This window comes from Erinaceus europaeus, chromosome 13, assembly GCF_950295315.1.
Source record: "Erinaceus europaeus chromosome 13, mEriEur2.1, whole genome shotgun sequence".
NCBI lineage: Eukaryota > Metazoa > Chordata > Mammalia > Eulipotyphla > Erinaceidae > Erinaceus > Erinaceus europaeus.
Genome location: NC_080174.1, coordinates 62,294,277 through 62,318,964, shown reverse-complemented (window position 1 = coordinate 62,318,964; position 24,688 = coordinate 62,294,277). Strand labels below are relative to the sequence as shown.

General features: G+C 48.7%; 1 protein-coding gene across 2 annotated transcripts; it reads left to right on the top strand.

The window, feature by feature from the left end:
* The first annotated feature begins 952 nt into the window (after positions 1 to 952).
* On the top strand, positions 953 to 23,939 carry IPO13 (importin 13). 2 transcript variants are annotated; one of them, XM_007535292.3, is made up of 20 exons: positions 958 to 1,898; positions 3,610 to 4,346; positions 10,682 to 10,822; positions 10,941 to 11,082; positions 11,183 to 11,349; positions 11,570 to 11,690; positions 11,778 to 11,925; positions 12,365 to 12,546; positions 12,629 to 12,655; positions 12,812 to 12,946; positions 13,134 to 13,277; positions 15,369 to 15,449; positions 16,203 to 16,340; positions 16,677 to 16,773; positions 19,606 to 19,658; positions 22,777 to 22,843; positions 22,929 to 22,987; positions 23,139 to 23,228; positions 23,497 to 23,678; positions 23,770 to 23,939. In XM_007535292.3, exons 1-20 carry the CDS (start codon positions 1,815 to 1,817, stop codon positions 23,864 to 23,866), a joined length of 2,892 nt encoding a protein of 963 aa, XP_007535354.1. In that variant the 5' UTR covers positions 958 to 1,814; the 3' UTR covers positions 23,867 to 23,939. The 2 variants fall into 2 exon arrangements, 1 of the variants encoding a protein (XP_007535354.1); XR_009553839.1 differs by lacking the exons at positions 19,606 to 19,658; positions 23,497 to 23,678; positions 23,770 to 23,939 and having other exon boundaries at positions 953 to 1,898; positions 23,139 to 23,214.
* Positions 23,940 to 24,688: the final 749 nt, after the last annotated feature.

Here is a 24,688-nt window from a genome sequence, read left to right as displayed (position 1 = left end):
GCACCACTATAAGCCAGAGAAAGAGAGACACAGAGACAGAGACAGAGAGACAGAGAGAGAGGGTGGGGAGAGAAGGGGGGCAACTTGGGAGCGCAGAGAGTTCGAGGTAGGGGCTGCAAGGTTTGACCAGATCCATGACTGGTCTCTGCTACCCTAACCATGTGTTCATGCATAAAATAGACTCAACTTTACCCAACTTTCGTTATCCCACCTGAAAATGGTCAATAAAACCTTCATCTCAAAAGAACTGGATCTTGTTGAGATAATGCGTGATGAATTTTTTAATGTGGGGGGAACGAACGTCGGCCCCTTTTCCACCCAAACAGACCTATGACATACAAAATATCTTCGTAGCACTTAAATGTAAGCCGTTCCTATTCTAATTACCCACAAAGAGAAGTTGGCTCCAAGGCGCACAGGAAATTCTCAGAGCACTGTCCATGGTATGCAGTTTCCTGGTTGCTCACTGGATGGTCCTGAGAGCAGTCCCGCCCCCCACCCTCAACCCCCCTAAACCGTCTCTCTCAGAGGCGCGCGGATGCCTTCCTCCTAGGCGGCCCTTTCCTGGGCTACAAGATACGTCCTTTGCGGGGCACCGAGTGACCTGTCTACCCCACCCCAACAGGATCATTATCTTTCATCCTGGACTCCCAGCTCCATGCACGGGTCCATTGAGTCACATCCTCCTATATTGTTGCCGCGCGGGTCTGAGCTTAGAGGTCTGATATTCGCAGAAGGCCCGGGCTAGAGGGGACTCACTACTCCTTCACCCCGCCCCACTCCCTGGTCCACGTGCTTCCAGCCCCCGCCGCAAGGCGCCGCCTTCACTGTAGGTGCCGTGGGGACTACATTTCCCAGAATGCGCATCGGCGGGACCTTGGCTTGGCGGGGACCTCGAACAGCGCGCCTGCTCGGGGGCACATAGATAGACTGGCGCGAGGACAGGACCAGGGACCCGGAATGAGTTTCCTTGAAGTTCCGCTGTGCAGTGCCGGGCTGTGCCAGACTGGGTTGAGCCAGGGCAAGTGCGGGAGTAGGGACTGCGTCCGGGTCATCGGTGCCGGGGACAGGCGCTGGGGGCAGCCCGTGCCTCGTTAAGGTCCCCGCCCCGTCCCAGCCGGGCCGACTCGCCTGTCAGTCACTGGGGCGGAGGCAGCGGCGGTAGCGGGGCCGGATCTCCGGCGCAGAGAAGAGAGCTGGGTCGCGGCGGGCAGAGGCGACCTGCTACAGCCCCTCAGCTCTCCGGACTCTTCGCCGCAGACTAGCGAAACTGCGTCCCTGCGCTTCGTTGGACGCCTCGGCAGCCCGCGAAGGGCTCTCTCCTCCGTGACCCCCACCGGTGACCTCTTCTTAGGGGCCCGGAGAGCTCACCCGGACGAGCGTGCTGTGGGGACAGGTTATCGACCCAGTGACCCCCCCCAGCCCCACCCCCACGGGCCGGGGATTTGGTTTCCCTTGCAGGCTTCCCTCTGTCCCTCCCTCACCCCCCCTTATGACTCCCTCCTCACAGATTCTGGGGTCAGAGCCTTGACTTACTCCTGGAACCCCCCATCCCTCGCCTGAGAACTCCTGCCTGGCCGCTCCTTCCCCGCAGTCACTCTCCGCGGGCCCCCGAGACTGCCCGCTTTGCTCTCTGGCAAGCTCCCCACTGCCGACCGAGGTGGGGAGGCCTCGGCAGCCATGCCCGCCCTGGGCTCCCTTTCACACCACCAGTCCCTGGGCACCCAAGCCGGGGTCTAGCAGGGAGCCAGCAGCCAGGGGGCTGGGGCAGGAGGCAGGTCAGGGTTCAGCTCCCTGCTGGGGAGGAAGCAAAGATGGAGCGGCGAGAGGAGCAGTCGGGGGCTGCAGGGGCTGGAGCAACACCGGCCCTGGACTTCACTGTGGAGAACGTGGAGAAGGTACGAGGGCCCCAGGGTGGGCACTCCAGTGACAGAGCACAAGTCCTGAGAACTGATACTAATCCCAGAGCCCGGGCCTGGGCTGGGTGCCCGTTGGGATGGTGCCCCTGCCCCCCAGGCACCTGGCATCAGCGGCTCTCTGGGCAGCCAGGACAGGAGTGTGATGCTGTCCTAATGAGCTATTTTTGGTTTTCGGAGACATGGATTCTTTGTGGATAGAGACTCAGGGTCAGAGGATGGTTCCTCCAGGGTGCTGATGGCTTAGACCTTCAGCCAACCTGGCTGCTCTCCAGCTCCATGGGAGCTGCATCAGAGTGCAGTAAGAAAGCAGGATCCCAGGAGACCTGCACTCTGTCCCCAAGAGCCATGCTGCTGCCCAACCATCCTGGACCTATTTTGTTGAGCCAGGGTCTCAGAAAGTAATCAAGAACTAAAATAATCCTGATTGTATGTCTATTCTTCCTTGGGTCCTACTTTATTGGGTAGAGGCTAGATCAGTCGTGGGCAGCCAGAAATAGTGCTGGACCTCTGTTTTATGTTGAGTCCAAGGGACCTAGGCCTGCTAGCAGTCTCATAGGCTTCCCCTACTCTCTTCTGCCTATTTAGCTTCCTCCCACCTCTACTCTTTTCTGAACTGTTTATCTTTTCTGGGCTCTGTCCCCAGAGGCTGGGGATGCAGAAATACATGCCCCATGGGATGAATGGGGAGATGAGGCTACTTTACTGGAAAGCAAAGGATGAATGCACATATTCATTGTTATTCTCTAGTCCTCTTTGCCATATCAAGTAGTGAGGGTGCATCTTTTTGCTTCTGTTCTCTGTCTCCCCCAGCATTTCTTTCTGAGATCATACAAGGTGCAGTGGTCATAACTGGCTGTCAGGAATACATATGAGGCTAAGCTTACTTCTGTAGAGTCTGCTTATGGGTATCCAAGTCCTGAACTCACACTCCCACCCCGTGGGGCCATGCAGGGTTGACATGGTGGCGCACTCTTGCATGCGCTGCCACGGAGACAAATCACTGTTTTCTTACTGTGTGAAGTCCCCGTGGAATTGGGACCCTGGGAATTTGGCAGGTTAAAACTTCCAGGCTATGCATTTGTCAGGGCTGCCGACCAATACTTCTCTGGGCCAGTTTTTTGAACCTTCATCACTATGGGATATTCTTATTCTCCCTCCCAGTATGTCTCTGCCCCAGAGCTGTCTGACAGTGTCTTTGTCCTGCTCATATTTCACACTGGCTTTGGTGCTAACATCTGGGGGTGACTTCAGGGTGTTCCCGGGGGAGCTGAATAGAGCTGTTAATGGGGCCAGCTGTGTCTAGGAGACTGTTACATGTTCTTCTTAGGCTTAGCTTTGGCCCTATGAAGCCAGTACTTTCACCTGGGCTTAGCCTTTTTACCTCACCTGCCTCCCCTCTGGAGAGCTCAGCTGCCTCTTATTGCTGCTTTTCTACAGTGATTTACACTCTGAAACCACAGTGTTTTGCTGTTAGGAAAAGAAGGTGTAGTAGAACATGGGCAAGGTTCAGACTCTCAAAATACCAGCAGGACCCCCTGGACCCAGGAAGCAGAGTCCTGAGCTCTCACTTCCTATTCTGTCTCCCAGTCAGAAAATGAGTGATTTTGCAGGATGCAGCTGTGACCTCTGTGCTGGGCTTTGGTGGGATCCAGAGTAACCAACACCTGCTCAGTCCCATAATGTCCTGTAGGCACTGCACCAACTCTACTACGACCCCAACATCGAGAACAAGAACTTGGCACAGAAGTGGCTGATGCAGGCCCAGGTATCCCCACAGGCCTGGCACTTCAGCTGGCAACTACTACAACCGGACAAAGTACCTGAGATCCAGTACTTTGGGGCCAGTGCCCTGCACATCAAGATCTCTCGCTACTGGAGTGACATCCCCACTGACCAGTATGAAAGTCTAAAGGCTCAGCTTTTCACCCAGATCACTCGTTTTGCCAGTGGTTCTAAGATTGTGCTGACTCGGCTTTGTGTAGCACTGGCCTCATTGGCTCTCAGCATGATGCCAGATGCTTGGCCATGTGCGGTGGCAGATATGGTACGACTCTTCCAGGCTGAGAACTCGCCTGTGGACAGCCAGGGCCGCTGCCTGGCCCTGCTAGAACTACTCACAGTACTGCCTGAGGAGTTCCAGACCAGCCGTTTGCCCCAGTATCGCAAAGGTCTGGTGCGGGCCAGCCTGGCAGTGGAGTGTGGGGCCGTCTTCCCATTGCTGGAGCAGCTGCTTCAGCAACCCAGCTCACCCAGCTGTGTGCGTCAGAAGGTGCTCAAGTGCTTTTCCAGCTGGGTGCAGCTGGAGGTGCCACTGCAGGACTGTGAGGCGCTCATTCAGGCTGCTTTTGCTGCTCTGCAGGACTCGGAGCTGTTTGACAGCAGTGTAGAGGCCATTGTCAATGCCATCTCACAGCCTGACGCCCAGAGGTGAGCAGGTCCCCACTTTCCTGGAGAGGGACAACCTGCCTGGTCAGCCATCCATCCATCCATCCATTCATCTTTTCAGTGAGTGCTAATTGAGTGCCTCCAGCATATCTGGTATTATGCTGGAGATACAGCAAGGAAGCCAACAAGACATAGTCCCTGTCCTTATGGTTCAGAGTGAGAGACAGACATTAAACAACTAGTCATTCAACACATTATCCAGTTAAAATATTTGACTTCTCTTTTCTCTGAAGCACTCAAGTCTTCAAGTCCTGGCTGTTCTGCTCCTGACCATATTGCAAATCTTTTTTTTTTTTTTTTTCCATTTCTACAGTCACCACTATAGTCCAAGCTGTCATCATCTCTCTCTCCAATTACTGCAGAGCTTTCTCACCAGTTCCCCCTGGTTTTTGCTTGTGTACCTTCCATTGTCTACCCAGCAGCCAGAATGATCTCTCGAAAATGAGGATGTAATCTTTTCTGCTTAGAATCCTTCAGTGGCTTTCTCTCTGCTCTTAGTATAATGTCCAGGATTCTTTTCTTTTTCTTTTTTTTTTTTTAATGTCCAGGATTCTTGTGACTTACAAAAGTGCTGCACTGCGGCATTTCCAAACACATTTTTTTGCCATGCTCTTTGCTTTCTTACTCTCTAGTTCCTTGAATGTTCCATACTCCTTCCAGCCTCTGAACTGTCACATATTCTAGATGCATCATCACTCTCTCAGCTCAAGCTCCACTTAGAGAAGGCTTCAGTGCTTTCTGAGACTGAATTTGGTCTTTCTTGATTATTAATCTCAGTGCTCAGAATGCCTTCCCTTCTTAGTCCATAGCTTTTTTTTTTTTAAAGATCCACTTTATTCCCTTTTGTTGCCCTTGTTTTATTGTTGTAATTATTATTGTTGTTGATGTCGTCGTCGTTAGGACAGAGAGAAGGGGAAAACAGGAAGAGAAAGACACCTGCAAACCTTTTTCACTGCCTGTGAAGCGACTCCCCTGCAGGTGGGGAGCTGGGGGCTTGAACCGGGATCCTTACGCTGGTCCTTGCACTTTGCGCCACCTGCACTTAACCCGCTGCGCTACTGCCCGATTCCCAGCTTGGTTTCATTTTAAGATGATTTCATTTAAGATTATCTTCCCATTAGTTTCTCAGCTCTGTGAGGACAGGGACTCTGGTGTTTTATTTATTTTTTTCACATTGTGCTTCCCAGTACTTGGTAGCATTCATTGTTTTTTTTTTTTTAATGAAAAACAGGAGTTGCCTGAGTCGGGGGTGAGTCTCAGTTGCCTGAGACCTGTTGTAGGTACAAAGGCTTCTAGTAGGTAGGACCATGAGACATTCTGGGCAAGTACAGTCATTATGACCAGTGCTCTAATAGAGTAAACAGGGGTCTGTAAGCGTGCTGAGGAGGCACTCAACCCAGTCTGATGTTGGAAAAGACTTGCTAGAGGAGGTGATATCTAAACTGTGCTTTGAAGGCTGTGTAAGAGTTACCTAGGTAGAGGTGATGGATATGGGGAGGAAATTCCAGACAGACTTTACAATAGCCCTGAGTAAGGTCTTGAGAGAACCTGCTGAGTGTGGTTAGAAATCAGGGTTTTGGGGGTCAGGCGGTAGTGCATCGGGTTAAGTGCACATGGCGCAAAGCTCAAGGACCCACATAAGCCCCCAGTTCCCCACCTGCACTTCACAAGCAGTGAAGCAGGTCTGTAGGTATCTTTCTCTCCCCCTCTGTCTTCCCCTTCTCTCTCCATTTCTCTCTGTCCTATCCAACAACAGTAATAATATGATAATACTCATAACAATGATAAAACAACAAGGGCAACAAAAGGAAAAAAAAAAAGCCTCCAGAAGCAGTGGATTCATGGTGCTGGCATCGAGCCCCAGCAATAACCCTGGAGGTAAAAATAAAAATAAAATAAAATAAAATAAAATAAAATAAGAAATCAGGGTTTTTAGGGGCCAGTTGTAGGAGATGAATTCTCAGATCAGCCAGGATCTGTGGCTGGCTTTAAAGTCTATCTTTCCATCAGTAAGGATACTTTAGAGGATTTAAAGCAGAGAAAAGGGCATGAGATTTTTGGCATAAGTTGGTTTGTAAAGGATGAGATTGGAGGCCTGACACTAGCATTTCAGAGAGTTAGATGGGGAAAGAAACTACTGAAAGAGATCATGTGGGGAAGTGGTTAATGATTTAGCCCTGGAATCAGTTACATCTGAGTCTGAATCCCAGGTAATCTACTTCCTAGATCTGAGGCCTTGAGTAGACACCACTTACAAGCCAGTTTCCTCAGCAGTAAAATGGGCTTGATGTGTAGCATCTGTACAGAGTTGTAAGGGTTTATAGAGAGTAATGTGCACAGGGCCTGTCTCTCATACTCTATAAGAATATTATGTGAAAATGGAATAAGAAAATGTCTATGAAAGATTTATCATGGTTCTTGTGCTCTTGGTAGTTACTAGTATTTGGTGATAATTATGTCAGGGGTTAGTATCATCCCCTTTTACTGGCTTTTCATTTTAAGGTGGGTTCTAGGTCAAGGCCTTTCTTGGCAGCCTGAAGCCCAAGTGCTGGCTAGGTTTGGAAGTTTGTGGATAAGAGGGAATTAGCCAGGGCCAGTGCATAGGTGATGTGGGTTATCCTTGGATATACTCTGGTTTACCCACTTAGCCAGTCTCAAGGGCTTTGGCATGTAATTGATGCCTCTTCTCTCTTCGAATGAGCAAGTGAATGAGCAAGTGAGGAGCCAGTGAGGGAATCTATAGCCTCCTGAGCGCCCATTGGCTGCGGCCCCCCCTTGGTTGCTTAGCAACTCTCCCCATTTCCTCAGCTTTCCTCCTAGAGCTCTAATTGCAGGTCTGTGCTGAGCTTGCTATGAGTGGCAACCAAAGAGTCCCAGCAGTCCTATCCCACCTTCTCAAACTGACCACTTAGAGCCAGGCTTCTTGAGCCCAGTGTTATCCATGGTTCTTAAAAGCTGTCTCTCTCCCTCAAACCTAGAAGCTGTTGGCCTGAGGCTTCTTATTCTTTCGATTCATAGTTCTCAGACATAGATGCCCAAGTGGTAGGAAACCATGCAAGAGCTTCTTTCCCCCATGGGGTGGGCTGCACCAACCCAGAGTTAGTTTGAGCCTTGTTCTGTCTAGTCTACTTTTTATTTATTTTTTTTACCAAAGCACTCCTTAGCTTTGGCTTATGATGGTGCTGGAAATTGAACCTGAAACTTTAGTTTCAGGCATGGAAGTAGCCATTTCATAACCATTATGCTATCTCTCCAGCTCTAGTCTACTTTCTTAGCTTTGACTTGAGAAAGTTGCCTTTGTAGCTTTGACTCCTGGGTCACCCAGCCACTGCCTTTCCTGGATGTGTTGACATCTAGTCTCTCCTTAATGTAGCCTGCACTCGAGTCATCTTCCCCTTTCCTCCACAGCTGCTGCTGCTAATTTGGCTCTGGCTCCTTTGAGAGATAAACACACACATTTTTTTTTTCTTTGAAATGTTTTTAATCCTGGAGAAGCTTTTCAGTGGGGACTAAGGTAGGAAAAATGGTAAAATGGGAGATGAAAGCTGTGATCTGTTCAGCAAATTCAGACTGAATCCTGAAGGAGAAGTACATCTGTAACAGTCTAAGGAGCTGTCCCAGCTTGGAATCTGTCTTTAAGTTGCTTGTATGACCTTGATTAATACTGAGTTCTTCTCGGGGGGGGGGGGGTGTTGACTTATCTTATGAGGATGCTCAGATGAGACCATTTGAGAGCTTTCATTGAGTAGGACTGACTGTTCCTGAACTTTGGCAGGTGTGAGGGAGCCTTGAAATACAATGGGGGTTCTATGGAGGTAGGACAATTTCTCCTGCCTTCTATTTCAGCTGGTGAAGAGCTTGCTGGCTACGGCCTTGGCCATGTCCCTGCTCTTTGTGCCAGAGTCTGGCCTGAAGGTGCCCATTGTCTTATGGTACAGCTTGTGTCAGGGTCATGAGACTGAAGCTATCCCAGCTGTCTCCAGGCAGCACCCTCTGGGGCTGTCTCTGTGTTGGAGGTATTCTGGTTGGGACTCCTTGTCTCACCAGATTGGGGATGGAGAGAACAGTGTCTAGAACTGTTTGTTTCTTGTTCTTCCTCCTATGGCTATGATGCTACCTTTCTGGGAACCTGCTTGGGGCAAGTCCAAATAATAATCCTCTGAACCCTGTCACCCCTCCCCCCATATAGATAGCTGTGGTGATGCTTTGAGCTATAATTGACAGCTGAGGACTTCCAAGCATCTTAAGAGTATCACTTCCTCTGCTTAGTTCACCAGGGAGTGAGCAGCTGAGAAAGGTTCCAGTCATGGAACTAGCCTTCTCTGTCTTCTGTCTACTGTACTTCCTCTGCTCTCCTTTAGGGCTCATTGTATTTCAGGGCTCTGACCTGGACCTCTTCTTTTCTCTCATTCAGCATTTCCTTCTTGGGCAATTCACTAGTTTGCTTGCTTTCTTTTTAAATTTTTGTTTATTTTATGTTTGATAGGACAGAGAAATTGGGGGGGGAGGTATAGGGAGAGAGAGAGACAGACACTTGCAGACCTGCTTCACTGCTTCTGAAGCTTTCTCCTTAATGGTGGGAACCAAGGGCTTGAACCCAGGTCCTTGTGGATTGTAATAACTATGTACAAACAGATACACACCATCACCACCCAGCCCCCTTTCTTTGTAGTAGGCTGTGAGGTGGCACAGTGGATGAAACTTTGGATTCTCAAGCATGAGGTCGAGAGTTCAATCCCCAGCATTGCATATGCCATAGTGATACTGTGGATCTTCTCTCTCTCTCCCTCCCTCCCATGAATACATACATAGATCTTAAAAAATAATTATACCTGTTAGTCCTACCTTAGCAGGAGGAAACACAATCATATATTTGCATATAGCATCCTGGGAGGTAGTACAGTGGATAAAGCATTAGACTCTCAAGCATGAAGTCCTTAGTTCAGTCTCCAGCACTGCATGTGCCAGAATGATGTTCTGGTTTTCTCTTCCTCTTTCTCATTTAATATGAGTTTTATGTGAGATGGGAAAAGAGGTAAGTCTCAGCTGGGGATTTAACCAGAAGCCCTTTCAGGCTTGCAAGCCTTGAGATTCTAATAGCTGAGCTGTTTTCTTGACCACATCAATTCTTATTTATTCTCATAACTTCAACTGCCAGCTATTTGTTAATGACTCCAAAGTCTGTATCTTGGTCTAACCATTCTGCCACACTTTGATTTGTATATCTAACACTTTGGGTACTTATACTTGCATAGCTCACCAGGCATCTCTTGATTCAACATGCCTAACACTGAACTCACCATCTTCCAGCCTCCCATTAAATTTCTTACTGTCCCCTCCACCAAGTCACAGCAAATAGCTTCATCATCTGTTTGAAATCTGTCCTTGACTCTTCTCTACCCTCCTATCCAGTCAATTGAGTCCTGCCCATTTTGCCTCTTAGCTGTTCCTCAGGTGTGCTAACTAATTCTCTCCTATCCAATGGCCAAAGAAAATTGGAATTTGGAAGGGAGTGAAGTGTAAGGTGGGTGGTATTGATATTTCAGGGGCTGTTGCTGTCTTCTAAAGTCTTTGAGCCTTAACTCATTTGTCTCCCATCCTTCTTCAGTCTCTCCAAATACAACTGTATTCATTTCCTGGGGCTGCCATATTAGAGTGTTACAAACAAAGGTATATTTCAATAGCAGAAATGTATTGCCTCACAGATATTGAGGCTAGGTGCTAGCCCCCACTGGAATCTTCAGGAAAAATCTTTCCTTGTCTCTCATTAACCTCTGATACTTTGCTTAGTTACGGAACTCTACTCTTTGCCTTTGTTGCCATTATATATTATCTTCCCTGTAGATCTGTCTTCACATGAATATTTTATGAATTTGTCAATCTTACTGTACCTCCCCTATTATTTCATCTGTAATAATCTTATTTCAAAATAAGGTCACAACATATCATTTTTTGGGAGGAGGGGGTTGCACATAAGTCTGCTGTTTTGTGTCCTTCCCACATGCAAAATACATTCATCTCATCCCTCCTCCCCCAAAGTCATACCCTTCCCCTTATCAGCTCTAAGTCAAATTGAAGGACATAATTTAACCCATAACACTGTCATCTCACACTTCTCTTCCAGAGTGCTCCTGGAGGTCTCTGTCCTAAGATTCTTCCTGACATGGGAAGCACCATACCTGCCATATGGCCTCTTGTTTGGATTTGATGTGGGGAGGGAGTGTTTTGATGGAAGACAGGGATAATATGCTTTTCTCTCAAAGCTGGTGGGGAATGGGCAGACAACTCTGATAGGTTTCCTTACCTCATGCCTCCAGGTACGTGAACACACTCCTGAAACTCATCCCACTGGTGCTGGGACTGCAGGGACAACTGCGACAGGCAGTACAGACTGGGGACATGGAGACCTCCCATGGCATCTGTCGCATTGCTGTGGCCCTAGGCGAGAACCACTCACGGTGAGGAGTGAGACAACTGGGCATGAGTGAGACAACTGCTCAGGGTGCTCTGAGAAGTGGGGTTTGGAGCCCTGTTGGGGGAGGTTGGAATGACATTACCTTGTTTCCTCCTTCTCAGGGCCTTGCTGGATCAAGTGGAGCACTGGCAGAGTTTCCTAGCCCTTGTCAACATGATCATGTTCTGTACAGGCATCCCTGGCCACTATCCTGTCAATGAGACCACCAGTTCCCTGACCCTCACCTTTTGGTACACACTACAGGTGTGTCTATATGGCCTCTGGTTGGGCCATGATGGAATTTGGATCTTGGGCTTCTAAGACTACTGGAGAAGTAGTTAACTCTTTTCTCTGGCTCTCTCAGGATGACATTCTGTCCTTTGAGGCAGAGAAGCAGGCTGTATACCAGCAGGTGTACCGGCCCGTCTACTTCCAGCTGGTGGATGTGCTTCTGCACAAGGCTCAGTTCCCTTCTGATGAGGAGTATGGATTCTGGTCCTCAGATGAGAAGGAGCAGTTTCGAATTTACAGGTGATGGTAGTAGACCCACCCAAGCTCTGAATGGAGTCCTGAAATTACAAAAGCATTTAAGAGGGAAGAGCCTAAGGCTAGGCTTACTGGGTACTGGACATGTCCTATTTTTCTGGGCACTTTTGCAGAGTTGGGAAATGAACTGACTTTGGGTTGGGGTGGGCTCCTGGGTGTGGGGGCAGACCCTAGGCAATGTGTAAAGCCTGCATCTGCTTTTCAGGGTGGACATCTCAGACACGCTCATGTATGTCTACGAGATGCTGGGCGCCGAACTGCTTAGCAACCTCTATGACAAACTGGGCCGTTTGCTCACCTGCTCAGAGCAGCCCTACTCCTGGCAGGTACCTCCCCAGTCTAATTTCCCTCAGCCTTCCCAGACCTGTCACACCTTCCTTCTCAGCTAAAACAGGGGCATCCTCCTTCCCCAGCACACAGAGGCCCTATTGTATGGCTTCCAGTCCATCGCAGAAACCATCGATGTCAACTATTCTGATGTGGTGCCTGGGCTCATCGGTCTCATCCCACGGATCAGCATCAGCAACGTGCAGCTGGCGGATACTGTCATGTTCACCATTGGTGAGACCTGGCACATACCCATTAATATGTTCCCACAGTCACAGATACCCATCCTCAACTACAGCCACCCTGCTGGATTCTATCTGAAATAGGAGAGACACATATCCTCACATAGACAATCACTGATGCAGCCAGCTGACTGTCCTGACACACATAGGGGTCCTTCCTACAGCATACTGAGCTGAAGTCCAGTGAGGCTAATTCATTGTCAGTGAAACAGCAGAGATGGGTCTCCATTGACTCACTCCTGCTTCTCAGCTATAAGGCTCAGGTTTGAGCATGTGCATGCATATTTGCCCATTCGGTCTTCTGAATGAGCAATGCTGGGCACTGAGGTTATCACTAGACCCTGCTAGGAGATCTGCATGCCTCACAGGGACAGGGTATCAAGCCAGCATGGCCTACCTCAAATACCCTTATCTCTCCCTTCTTCCTGTAGGAGCTCTGTCTGAATGGCTGGCTGACCACCCTGTCATGATCAACAACGTTCTGCCTCTCGTTCTGCATGCTCTTGGCAATCCTGAACTTTCTGTTTCTTCTGTGTCTACACTCAAGAAGATCTGTCGAGAATGCAAGTATGACCTGCCACCTTATGCTGCCAACATTGTGGCTGTCTCCCAGGTATGTGGAACCTTGGGTGAAACTGGGCCTCAGAGTATACTCTGCACCGAGCTGATACTATAATCCTCCTTTTCATTTCCAGGATGTACTGATGAAACAGATCCATAAGGTGAGCTCCTACGTGATATTTCAGGAATCTGTGAAATCTGTTGCCCTCCCCTAGCCCAAGTTTTCTCTGTTCTTTGAACCTGTCCCCAAGAGGTTCATTTTTTCCTACCCACAACCAGATGTGTCCAAGACTGACCCTTCATGTTCTGCCCCACAGACAAGCCAGTGCATGTGGCTGATGCAGGCTCTGGGCTTCCTGCTCTCAGCCCTGCAGGTGGAGGAGATTCTTAAGAACCTGCATTCACTCATCTCACCCTATATCCAGCAATTGGAGAAATTGGCAGAGGAGATAGTGAGTTGAGCTGGTGTCTTGTGTGGGGATGGTGGGACTCTACAGTTCCCCTTTGTGTGAGCTGTGGCTGTGGCTGTGGCTGTGGAGGGACTGGGGGTGGGATTGGAGCTGGCAGTCAGGGCTGCGGTCAAGGGGCCAAACTGGAGCTGAGAGATCCAGAGCTTTATTCTGTTCTCTCTTCTCATAGCCCAATCCCTCCAACAAGCTGGCCATTGTTCACATCCTGGGGCTTCTTTCCAACCTCTTCACTACGTTGGATATCAGTCATCATGAGGATGATCATGAAGGTCCTGAGCTCCGGAAGCTGCCAGTGCCACAGGGACCCAACCCTGTGGGTGATGTTGTTATCCTTGCCCCTTCCCCCACTCTGTGGATGTCATTGTCACCCCCTTCCCCATCTCTGGGTGACTTTCATTGTTTCATTCCCCCACTGGGCTATAATGCATTTGTTCCTCTGATCATGTGGTGACCTTACTATCCCTTCATGTACTTTGTAGGGAGTGATGTCACTTTCTCCCTCAACCCTTGAGAGTGCACTATCTTTGTCCCCAGCCTTATTGGGTGATGTCATTGTGGTTCCTCCATTCCCTGGGAGATACTGACATTATCCTTTGACACCTAAGTGAGATAATTATGTGTTCCTATTTAACCCCCAGCTCTGTAGGGCCTTCTACTTCAGTATCCTCTGCTCCCTGCAGGAACCAGTGCTGACATACTTTACATGTGGGTTTTTTTTTTTTTTTTCTTTTTTTCCTTTTGCCTCCAGGGATATCACTGGGGCTTGGCGCCTACACTACAAATCCACTATTCCTGGTAGCCGGTCTTTCTGCCTTTTTTTTTTTTTTTTTGTCTTTTTCTATTTTATTCAATAGGACAGAGAAATTGAGAGGGGAGAGGGAGATAGAGCAGGAGAGAGAAAGATAGATATCTACAGACCTGCTTTACTGCTCATAAAGTATTCCCACTGCAGGTTGGGAAAGGGGATTTGAACCTGTGTCCTTGTGCTTGGTAATATATGTGCTTAACCAGTTGCACCATTGCAGCTCCCCATTTGTAGTAGTTTCCACTGCTCTGCTCCTAATCTAGAGAAAACATATGTAAGCAGATTGTCACAAAGCAGTATGACATGTGCTGTGTTGTTTGGGCACAGGGGAGGTTAAAGTGACCACTCAGATGCTGTTTTCACCTGGGGTAAATATCAACTTCCCATTTCAAAACCGTGAAAGTCAAAATCTGGCTTGCTTATCTCATAGAACTGTGCTAGAGTGGTCTGGGAGGTGGCACAGTGGTAAAGCTTTGGACTCTCAAGCATGAGGTCCTGAGTTCGATCCCTTGTAGCACATGTGCCAGAGTGATGTCTGGTTCTTTCTCTCTCCTCCTATCTTTTTCATAAATAAATAAAATATTTTTTAAAAAACTGTGCTAGATAGCAGATGCTTTTGAGTAAAAGTACTTTCTGTACTGTGTTGTTCTGTTCAAATGTGAGGGACTACCATGATCATTGTTCTCAGTATCCCCTTTAGGGTTTCTCCAGGAGAAACACAAGTCACGATATCCTGGCCCATCTATTCAGTTCCCCACTCTACCGTATGAGCTTTGGACCAGGCCTGGGCCTTCGTCATCCTACTGAACCCTTTCCTTAGTAGTCATCAGCCTACTTTCCCTCACCTCCCAGAACCCATGTCTGCTTTTTACTCCTCCATAAGCTGCCCATGGCTGTGTAGCCATTGGGTCTCCTGTCCTAAACCTATTTGGGTAAGGTGGCATTTCCACTTCTTACTGAACTAACCCATAGGCTTTTGATACTAGGCTAAAGGGAATTTAATGAGAAAAAACAGGAAATTTTTTAAGGTTACATTTTTTATTTTTAAATTAGTGCTTAGTGGCTCACGAGATTGTAAAATTGATGGAATATAGTTTCACACTGCACTCACCACCATAGTTATGCATCTCACCCCACCATAGCCACCATACTTCTCACAAAGTCTTAGACAGTATGCAGTTTGCTGCTGCTGCTGCTTTTTTTTTTTTTTTAGTGTGTATGTGTTCTAGTTCTTGATATTCCACATATTAACAAAATCATGCAGTAGGTAGTTGTCTTTCACCTACTTATTTCATTAAGCATAATCCATACAAGTTACAAAGTTTTAATAATCTTCTGAAACACTCATAATATCTCTGCTTTGCAATGTGAGACTCCCTCTAAGATGATTCTCAGAATTCAGAATATTCATTCATTCAGTGAGTGGGAGTAGAGCAAGCCATTCCCTTCCCCGGGCCTCATGCTCTGAGTCTTTAGTATGCAGTCTGGGGCAGAGGGTTTGGACTCCTGGGCTATGTATTGCTAGGAGGTCATTCTTGGGTAAGTGATAGTGATGATGTACGTGGTCAAAGAAAACCTGACTTCTTTCTGTGCCTTCAGGTGGTAGTGGTGCTGCAGCAAGTCTTCCAGCTTATTCAGAAGGTGCTGAGCAAATGGCTGAATGATGCCCAGGTGGTGGAGGTGAGCCCTATCCTTGCTATATGCCCCCCATGATGACTTTGCTCAGAGGTGGAGAGGAGGCACAGGTATTGCTGCTCCCTTTAAACTTCTGATGGTGTGGAATAAAGGAGACAAATCCTGCCCCACACATGCCAAGAATTGTTGGTGAAGATATTCACTATTTCCTACTATTGCAAATTCACCAAAGGGATTGGGGCTGAGTGACAGGAATCTACTTTAGCATCAGAGACCTGTCTTGGACCCCATTTTAATTTGGGGTTTTGTGGCTACTACTGCTTCCTGAGAGGAAATGGTTGAGATACAAATGATGAGAATCAAGTTCTTGCCTTCTGAGAAAGGTCTTCTTATCTCCTGCCTTGCAGGGTAAGGGTCAGATTTGTATACCTTCCTTGGTTCACAGAGCCAGCAAGGCTTTTAGGTAAGGGACCCTTCTTAAGCCCCCTTTGTGCAGGGCCTCAGTTCTGTTCCAGCCAATCATGAACCAGTGGCTCCTTTGCCTTTCCTCTTTTTTCCTCTTTCCCTTTTTAAATTGAGCTACACTTGCCGTGAAATACTGCATAAATTTAAGGTGTACAACATGCTGTTTCAATAGGCATATATAGATTTTAATTGCCACGGTATCAATTAGCACCTTTGCCATGCCACATAATTAGACTTCCCTTTAGTAATTAGCATAGTTAAGATAGCCTTTTAGAAAATTTGATAACACAATGCTGTCGTCTCATTCATGGGTTCCATTGTTTTCTTCCCAAGGCGGTGTGCGCTATCTTCGAAAAGTCCGTTAAGACTCTGCTGGATGATTTTGCCCCCATGGTGCCACAGCTGTGTGAGATGCTGGGTCGGATGTACAGCACTATCCCCCAGGCCTCTGCTCTTGATCTCACTCGACAGGTGGGCCTTCTCACTGGGTCAGCAATGTTCTGTATTTTAAAAAAAAATACCGAGAGCAAGCTGGGGGTAGAGAGCATCAGAACCTCACTGTAGCACAAAAGATGCCAAGAGGTCACACCCAGGATCTCTTGCTTGAGAGTCCGGTGCTCTGTCCTCTGCACCACCTCCCAAGCCACGATGTTCAAGATTTTCTCATAGAGAACTGACCCAGAAATGGGAGTAGGTAGCTAGAGTGAGGTGACTGCCCTAGTCAAGGTCTTTCTTACATGCTAGGGTTGCTAGCCTGCCCTGGTAAGACAAGGCCTCAGCTAACAACCATTCCCTGCTTTGTTGTAGCTGGTCCACATCTTTGCTCATGAGCCTGCCCACTTTCCCCCAATCGAGGCCCTCTTCCTGCTCGTCACTTCCGTCACACTCACTCTCTTCCAGCAAGGTAGGTCCTGACCTGGGTCTCTGCTGCTGCCGCTGCCACTGCCTCTGCTTCCCTGAGTGGGGAGCCAAAGCTGCCCACTGTGTTCTCCTCTGTCCCCTGAGTTGCACATGGGACTTGCTGGGAAACTTACGGGATCAAGCACAGCAACTGCCACCTTACAAAAAGTCAACACATTAGGTTGAAGTGGTTAAGAGTGAATGATGTCTTCTGCTGGCTTACTGGGCTCAGGGCCAGTCTGGATGTGGGGAAAGGTGGGACCAGAAGTTCCAAGGGATGTGGGTCACCAAGACTAGCTCCTTTTCTTTGGCTTTTAATGAAAAGTGGGAAGGGCATAGGCTTCAGAGTCAGATAGATGTAGATTCTAAGCTCATCACCACCAACTAGTTGTGTGACCTTGGGCAAGTCACTTACCTTTGCAGAACCTTTGTTCCCATACCTGTGAAATAGAAATTTCATATACTTAATGGGATTGTTGTAGCATCTTTGGGGCTTAAGTGCTCAGTACTTAGTGAGTGTTGTTTCGTTTCCCTGTACTGAGGTTTATTCCTTTCTAGGCCAGAAGCCTTGGGCTGTGTGGTCCCAGATACCCATTCACTGTAGGACATGTCTTTACCTGAAAATACCTTAGCAGGGGACACCAGATTTTCCCCTGCTGTCTAACTCAAGCTTCTTGTTTAGAAAATAACTAGCGCTCATGAATCTCACCTGAATTTATGGCAGCAGGGTTGAGACTCACCAGGGGGACCACCCTCAGTGACTGGTCCTGTGATGCTCACCTCTGTTCTGGTGGGTCATGGGTTGGTTTTTTGGGCATTTTTCTCCCAAAGTAGAGAGAAACCTGAGCCCAAAACCTGGGCACTGTCCTCAACTCCACTCCACATATCTGGTCAGGACAAGTACTAGTGGTGCTGGCTCCTGATTACCCCTTATGTGCCCATTCCTCCTCCCCTCCATGGCCTCAGCTTTCTCACTGGTTTCCCAGACTCCTGCCCTTCTCCCCAATCCATTCCACACCCTGAAGCTGTAAGGCTCTTTATAAAACACCAGTGTGAACATCTTCCCTCCTTGACTTAAAAACCCTTTCATTGTTCCCTGTTCCCCCAAGTTATCTTAACCCACCCTCATGACTCCACTCCTGTGTAACTCTCAGGATCCCCTCCTGCTCTCCTGCCAGTGTTCCCCTGACTCTGGCAACACATCCACACCGACTTTGCCATGTCCCATATGATCCCTTAGTGTGCCTTGGTCCTCTGTACCCTTTACTGGGTTCACCCACTGCTTCATGCCTTCCCTATCATCAGTCCTTCTCTGATGCAGAAGTGAGTGCCTCTAAGCTTGTGCTGAAACCACACTGTGCCCACACTGCTGATAGAGTACTAACCACACACTGTAATCAACGTTTATGTCTGCCTCTCTGCCTACACTAAGCCCCATAAGGCAGGGTTGGGTATCTTCTCTCTGCACTTAGTGCCCAGAAGGAAGCCCCCATAGCACAGGAATCAGATACTGCTGAAGAAAGGGGGACATCCCCTTTTTCCTTGCCCTCAGAACCTTTCTGGTCCACTGTCAGCAGGATAGCTGCCTAAAGTTGAACCTACTGTCTGAAGTGGAACCCAGGCACAGGGCACGTGTGGGCCTCAAATTTTAGGGCTTTAGTAAATCAGACCTCAGAGGCGAAGGGGAAGGGCTTATCATAGCCTGGAGAAGTGGAGGAGAGACTGCTATCAACTTTCCAGCTGGGGAAACAGTGTCTGTGGCTTGCACAAGATCACACAGCTCCTCAGTGGTGTCTTAGGCAGATGTCACTACGGCAGCTCCTCCTGAGGGTACAACAGCCGGGGTAGGAGCTCTACACACATACCTTGTCCTTACCACAGGTGTCATCACAACTGGAGGCCAGAAAGGGCTCGATATATTTATTGGGTTTGTTGGTTGTCTTGCTGGATAGGATGAGCCCCTTACCTGCTACGCTGTCCTAAGTCTTTCCAACCGTCCCCTGGGCTCTGTTTTCCACTACACCATGGGGGTGACACCTTGACTGGTTTCCCTCCTTGTGTGCCCAGATAGCAAGAACCTGTCCTCAGCCCTGAGCCTGGCACTCTGCTGCATCAGTGCCCATGTGGAGGGGCTTTGCTGGATGGGTCTCTCCTCTTGGGCCTTGTGATGCAGTTTCCTAACCTTAGACCCTGCCAAGGGCTTGGCCAGCCATCCCCACAGCAAATGGGGCACTGCCCTACTCCAGAAGGAGTACTCTGGTTTAAGTAGGCCTCATAGATTCCTTTTATTGGCTGAATGAAGAGCCCTAAGGCCATCAAAATGTGGGAATACCTGCTCAGGCTCTGATACCCTGACTTTCCCAGGATCTTCAGTCAGGTCTCCAAAGGGGAGATACCAAGGACCAAACTCCCACCAGCTCCACCCTTCTCTTGGAGGGCTAGTGATGGGGAGAGGTATGTGCAAGGAAGCAGTATAGTGTCATCCAGCCTGCAGGAGGCCCCAGCAGAAGTGAGGAGGCTGTTCCTTCAGCCACAGGGAGTCCAGTATTGTTCAAGCACCAAAGGATCACTTTGAGGGGCTGGCCTGAGGAATGGGGAGTAGGTGGAAGACCCCCTTGGGAGGGAGCTGGGGCAGGCCGTCCTTCACTTTGCCGTCTCTTTCTGTTGGGCTTCTCCCAGTTCATGGTTTTTGTATGTTTTGTTTCTTTATCTTGCTTCCTGCTGCTCATGTGCCCCCACGCTGTCTCCCTGCAGGCTCTCAGTCCCACATGACTATATGAGGTTGAGTTGCTGTTTGTATAATTTTTTCTTAAGTTCCATCTTTATTATATTTTAGGGCCCAGGGATCATCCTGATATTGTTGATTCATTTATGCAACTCCTGGCACAGGTGTGTTTTAGTTTTATTCATTCACGTTCTGTTCTCTCTCTTACTCTTTCTCTTATGTTGAAATTCAATTTAAGCCTATTTTTAGCTTTCTGTTGACAAATTTTTTTTTCTGTTCAGTTAAATAGAGTTTCTTCATCTGTTTCCGTGGAAGTTGACAACCCAACATCCTCCTTTAGTGCCCCTTTGCCTCAACTAGCTCAGACCTCCACAAAGACCAGGGAGAGGTGGCCCTGAAGGGAGGGAACTGGGCTGGCCTGGGATGTTGGGAGAGGGAGGGGGTGGCAACTGTACCCAACAGCTCCTGCACAGCTGGGGTACCTGAGAAGTTCAGGCCTACAACTGAAGTTGAAGGGCCTGGGGTTGGATGTCCCCGTGCTCCTGCCGGGAACTCCCTGCCTCAGTGCCCCAGCCTGCTCTTGAGATGTAGGCTGGGAGGAGCTCCAAAGGGAGGGGCTGAAGATGAGTGTGCTGCTGCAGAGCCCAGACTTGGGCTGTTGAACAGGCTGTGCCGCTGCCGGGAGGTGGGGTGCTGGTTCCACTGAGATTATGTCAGGAGCTGTTTGTATCTGGTGTGTGTTTTAAGTGTGTTGGATCTCTGTGTGTTCTGAGTTTTGTTTGGGAAGGGAACAGAAATCATGTAGTGAACAAGTAGTGTGTGTGTTGAGTGTTGGGGTATATGTGCATTGTTGGTGTAGCATGTGCATTGGTTTGTGTTATATGTTGATGTGTATTAGGTGTATATGTATTTTTATCTTTAATATATTTTATTTATTGCATAGAGACAGAAATTGAGCATGAAAGGGGAGATAGAGAGACACCTGTAGCACTGCGTTACCACTTGTGAAGCGTTCCCTCTGCAAATGGGGACTGGGGGCTTGGACCTGGGTCTTTGCACATTGTAACATGTGTGCTCAATCAGCTATGCCACTGCCTGGCCCTCCTCTTCCTCCTCTCCTCTTCCTCCTCCTCCACTTTCTCCTTCTCTTCCTTCTTTTTAATTTTTTTCTTCTTTATTTATTGGTTAGAGATAGCGAGGAAGCGGGGGGAGGTATAGAGGGAGAGAGAGATGAGATACCTGCAGTCCTGCTTCACCACTTGTGAAGCTTTCCCCTTCAGGTGGGGACAAGGGGCTTGAACCTGGGTCCTTGTGCATTGTAATGTGTGCTCAACTAGGGGTGCCATCACCCTCTTTTTTTTTTAATTTGCCAGGATAGAGAGAAATTGAGAAGATTGGGAGAGACAGGAAGAGAGAGTACCTTGTAGTACTGCTTCACAGCTCAAGCTTTGCCCCTGCAGTGGGGAGTGGGGGTTTGAACTCAGGTCCTTGTGAATGGTAATGTGTGTGCTCAACCAGGTACACCATGACCCAGCCCCTAACATACATATACATATTTAAACTGAATGTATATATGCATTTTAAAGTCTATTTTTTATCACAAAGATTATCACTGGGGCTTAGTGCCTACATGACTCCATTATTCCCAATGCCATTTTTTTTTCTTTCCTTTTGATATTGGGTGAGAAACATAGAATTAGAGAAGGAGAGGAAGAGGACATAGAAGAGAGATACCTGCAGCACTAATCCATCATTTGTGAAACTCCCCTCATATAGGTGGACACCGGGGACTTGAACCTGGGTCCTCATGCATGGTAACGTGTGTTCTACCGAGTGAGCCACCACCCAGCCCCTAATGCCATTTCTATGTTATGTGTTAGAGGTGCATGTGTTTGTGTGTGTTGGACTGTGGGAGTGTGTATTATGAGTAAAAGGAGTAGATACTATGATTTAAGTATCTCTATATTAGGGTAGGCATGTTTTAGATGTGTGTGAGGCTTTGGGAACATGGTGTTAGTATGATGTGTATTCTGTGTTTTAAGGGGTTCCTGTGAGTTGTCGGGTGGGGTCTGGTGTGCTGAGGTAAATGATATGCTTCATAAACATTTCACAAAGATTTGTATGTGTGATATATGCTTGGTACTCTGCTAGGTACTAGAATATACTGGTAAGCAAAGGCAGGAACAGTTCTTATTCTTTTGGAATTTAGATACTTAGGGGTGGTGCACAGAATTGAGGAGTGTGTTTTGGGCCTGGCTTGGCATGTGTGGGGATGTCTATGAGGGCACATCTTTAGGGGTGAGGGTGTTTGAGTGTATTTGTGAGTGTGTTGGGAGAGTGTGCTGAAGGATTGGGTTGATGTCTGGACATGGTTTAGGCATGTGGGTGTGTGAATATGTTGCAAGAGTTTATTGTGAATATGGGGGAGTTTGTGTATAAGAGGTGTGATTGAGGCTGTTTTAAGTGAGGGTGCATGTGGGGGTGTTTGCACATGAGTGAACATGGGGGCTGGAAAGTGTGAGGGGCTGGCGGGCTAAGGTTCTATGTGATATGTACTTGGGCAGCTGCTGGGGGAACAGCAGTGTCTGATAACTGCTGTACAGACCATTTTCTGTGACCTGAGAATGTGCCAGGAATGTTCTGGTACCACTTGGGGTGGGCCTCCTGCCCCCTGTTCTCCATCTGTTCCCCCAGATGGCAGCAGTGGCTCTTGGGATGGGGATGGCTGGGAAGGGCCTGGACAAAGGATATCCTGGGTGAAAAATGGGGTCATGGTTCCAGGGCTTCTATGTACTTCTCCTCTTCCTGAGTTGGTGGGTATTTGAGGAGCACAGATGGGACCTAGAGGGGGGCTGGTGGACTGGGCTGCATGACCAGCTGTCATCTCTTCTTCCTGCTGCCCTGTTAAGAAAACCAGTGGGACTCCAACTGCCTTTGTGAATCAAAGTAAAGTCACTGCTGGCTACCTGAAGCCTGATGGAGGGTAAAGGGGAAGGCTGTTTGCTCAGGGAGTGGTTTTCTGCACTGTATCCCCAAACTCTTCCAAATATACCTCTGTGTTTATGTATACATACATGGATATAACACCCCTTGGTTGCTCCTCTGCTTCTCTCCTGACCTACTGGACTCTGGGGTGATCTGGGCCCCCTGGAGATGGTTGGGTGGCTGCTTTGGGCAGCCTTTATATGTGGTATGCAAGGTTGGGATCTGGGATGGCAGGTGAGTGGGGGGATGGTCCTTGGAGCTGGCTGGGGCTGAGCTTACCAGCTCCACCTCCTGCAGGCCTTGAAGCGGAAGCCAGATTTGTTCCTGTGTGAACGATTGGATGTCAAAGCTGTGTTCCAGTGTGGTAAGTGGGACCAGGTGGGCAGGCGGGCCCGGCACCCCCTCAGGAGGACCCTTAGACCCCATCTGATCTGCCTCTCCTCCTACAGCTGTGCTGGCCCTCAAATTCCCTGAGGCACCTACTGTCAAGGCCTCCTGTGGCTTCTTTGTGAGTTCCATGCTGACCTCTGGTCTCCTACCATCCCTCTGTCCAGCCCTGCCCTGATCAGGACTCTAGCGAGTGGGTTTACGGTATGCAAATCTTGTCTCCAGGGAGGAGGAAGGGGACCAGGGCTGAACTGGGCCTCTCTCCTCTGCAGACGGAGCTGCTCCCTCGCTGTGGGGAAGTAGAACCTGTGGGGAAAGTGGTCCAGGAGAATGGCCGTATACTGCTTATAGCAGTGCTGGAGGTGAGATCAGCAGCTGGGGTTTTGATGAGGCAGCTACTTGGGGGGGGGGGCATCATCCTTTGGTTCCCTAAGCTCTTTGAGTCTGATCTTCACTAAATGCCTGACAATTGTTGGGGCTGCTGTGAAAATCAGCTGACTTTCAAACGGTAACACTCACTAATCTTGTGCAATTTAGCTGAGGAACTGTCAGGATGTGGTGGGGCATGGCTAGGCACCCTTGCTGCAGCAGGAGCAAAACCCTGGTGTGCTGAACACATGTCTCCCATAGGCCATTGGGGGCCAGGCCTCTCGAAGTCTCATGGACTGCTTTGCTGACATCCTATTTGCCCTGAACAAACACTGCTTCAGTCTCCTGACCATGTGGGTCAAGGAGGCACTGCAGCCACCTGGCTTTCCCTCTGCCCGCGTCAGTCCTGAACAGAAGGACACCTTTAGCCAGCAGATTCTTCGGTGAGTAGACCTAGCAGAGTCTGGGCTTGGAGGAGGAGGTGGCAGCCATGGTGATAAATGGTGCTAACCTGCTCTTTCTTCCCTTCTTCAGAGAGCGAGTGAACAAGAGACGGGTGAAGGAAATGGTAAAGGAATTCACACTGCTGTGCAGGGGGCTACATGGCACAGATTATACAGCTGACTACTGAAGGACACCCCATTCCACTCATGCCTCCTCCTCATCCCTTCATATCCCCAAAGAGTAAACTAGATCTTAACTCACTGCTGTCTCTGCCTCTTTCTTTTGTTACTGCCTGGTTAACCTTGGTCTTGGCAATGAATAGTGGGGATAAGTCCTAGCTTGTAGGATGGAAAGGGTACTGTTTTGTAGCCAAGCCTCCTAGACTGGAGCCATTCAGAATACTGTCATTTACCCCTTCCAGGCGTGGGGACTGCAGTAGCGTCAGCAACCTCCCCACCCTACCTATCCTGCTAACACCAGCGTGTATGAGAGCATACATGTATTAATAATGCTGAGTGTTAGGCCCCAGGTTCTATCTTGCCTTGCTCTATCTGAACAAAGACTGATGTAGTTCAGTTATCTTGCTAAGCTGGGGAATGCAGCCAGTGAAGGAAGGCCATGTGAAGGAAGTAATTTCTGGTGGGAATGGGAGACTTCATAGGTAGAAAACTTTAGGCCTTAGGCTGCAAGTGAGGTGGTACCAGGTCCATTTGGGAAGGACCACTCGTGGAGTGTGGTTTGGGGTTCAGTATGGGATTATGGAGACCCCCAAACTTATACATGGCTAGGGAGAGATGAAGCAAGTAGGGCTAAGCATGTGTGGGAAGAGGTATTATAGTCCCCAGAAGAAGAGGAAGGCAGGGCCCAGGTGTTGTCTACCTACCCTTAGTACTTACCTTTGTAGGCCCCAATTAAGACAAGACCTGCAGGGCCTAGTCAGGACCAAGGACAGCTCCCCTCTTGCTTCCTGTCCTCCCTTAGCAAGATGCCCTTCCGTTCTATTCTTCAG